Source organism: Austrofundulus limnaeus, unplaced genomic scaffold (genome assembly GCF_001266775.1).
Source record: "Austrofundulus limnaeus strain Quisiro unplaced genomic scaffold, Austrofundulus_limnaeus-1.0 Scaffold1079, whole genome shotgun sequence".
Lineage (NCBI taxonomy): Eukaryota > Metazoa > Chordata > Actinopteri > Cyprinodontiformes > Rivulidae > Austrofundulus > Austrofundulus limnaeus.
In genome coordinates, this window is record NW_013953481.1 from 79,243 (window position 1) to 80,771 (window position 1,529).

The 1,529-nt window shown below is 40.6% G+C and overlaps 1 protein-coding gene across 1 annotated transcript in view; it reads right to left on the bottom strand.

Annotated features, from left to right (window-relative positions):
- The window catches only part of LOC106534048 (fasciculation and elongation protein zeta-1), a gene marked incomplete at its 3' end in the record, with an annotated part of 19,047 nt that overhangs the window by 6,931 nt on the left and 10,587 nt on the right, over window positions 1–1,529 (bottom strand). Inside the window, 1 exon segment of the mRNA XM_014030554.1 lies at window positions 304–469. Coding sequence (XP_013886008.1) covers window positions 304–469 — 166 coding nt within the window.

The following is a 1,529-nucleotide window of genomic DNA, read 5'->3' on the forward strand; positions in this document are numbered from 1 at the left end:
CTCGTACGCACAACTTAAAAACAAAACTGTGCGTACGAACATGTTCTTGCATGAGGCCCATTGAATTTTGGTTTTTCATTTTTTTTCCTGTAAGAGGTTTTTATTTAATAGAATATTTGGACAAAAAAAATCGCAATATATCGCCTTGCTTACATTATCGCAATATATCAGGATATATTGTATCGTGACCCCTCTGTCATGATATGTATCGTATCGCCAAATTGTTGCCAATACACAAGCCTACTAAACATTAGCCGGTGTGTGTGCTACAACCAACAGCTTGGATTCTCTTTGCATGTCTACCTTCATGAGTGCAGTTGTTGTTGGAAGCCTGAGACAACTGCCTGATCTCCTCCAGCAGGGAGGGGTTGGTCCTGGAGGAGCAGTGGCTGCTCTCCTCTTCATCCTCTTCTTCAGTTTCACCAGGATCTGGTGAATTCTCCATCATCTCGACTATCTCCTCAATGACCTTAAAAAATGAGACAGAGTGATTAAAGCGGATGGATGGGGGGAAAAACATTTGTGAGGAAGGTAAGCAGACACATCTCCAGAGTTTATGTCTAAGAATCAGTTCGCACTAAAACACTAAGAGCCTCTTGTGCAGCAGATCCCATCGTTAGCATCTATTATTGATGTCAGCACAGAATCCAGCAGCAGACATCTCTCTGAGCTGCTGGACCCACTCAACACTCCATACAGCCATGTTGGGAGTTTTATTTGACATTAAATTCAAATCCCTGCAAAGCAAAATGGAGTTCACACAAAATCAGTGTTCTGAGTGTAAAGGTAAATACAGGTGAGTGGATAAAGAATTTAAAATGCTCCTCTATAAAATCACCAATCTATCATGGTCCTGGATGATCTTATAGGACAGGGGGGTTCAAACTCATTTTCACCAATTTAAAACATTTTACGTTTAACTTTGACTAAACAGGAAATTTCATGTTCCTCGTCTCATTGCTACTCCAGAGTGCCGCTAATGAACAATAACTGGGCTCTACCTGGTATTTCCTGCATWGAAACAGCTTTTTAACACACCCTCTTATAAAACAGTACTACGTGTACCACTGACTAAATGACTAAATGTGAAAAAAATAATACAAAAATACTATTAAAATTAAGTAAGAGAGTTTTAATCACTGTTAGGTTGTGGTGAGTTGCTACATTGTTAAATTCTGAACTCTCCCACTTTCCAACAGGGAATTCCCTCTGGAGGGGTGTTCCAGTTTAAATTTACAACTTGTAAATGGGAAATTCCCACATTACTGTACAACTGAGCTGCAGCAAAAGTAGACAGCAAAAAAGCAACTAAGGCCAGCATCACACGGAAAGATAATCAGGCCGATTTTTGCCCTTCCGACAATCTTAAGGAAGTCCAGATTATCGTGATGACTCTAAAGATAATCTGAGCAGATATTCCTGCCATGGATAGTAAGTTGAGTGATCTAGTCGGCTCGAAAGGACGTCGGGACCACTCCGACCTCAAATCGGGGATATTCAACGTTTGATTTTTTGGCCCGATATCACAG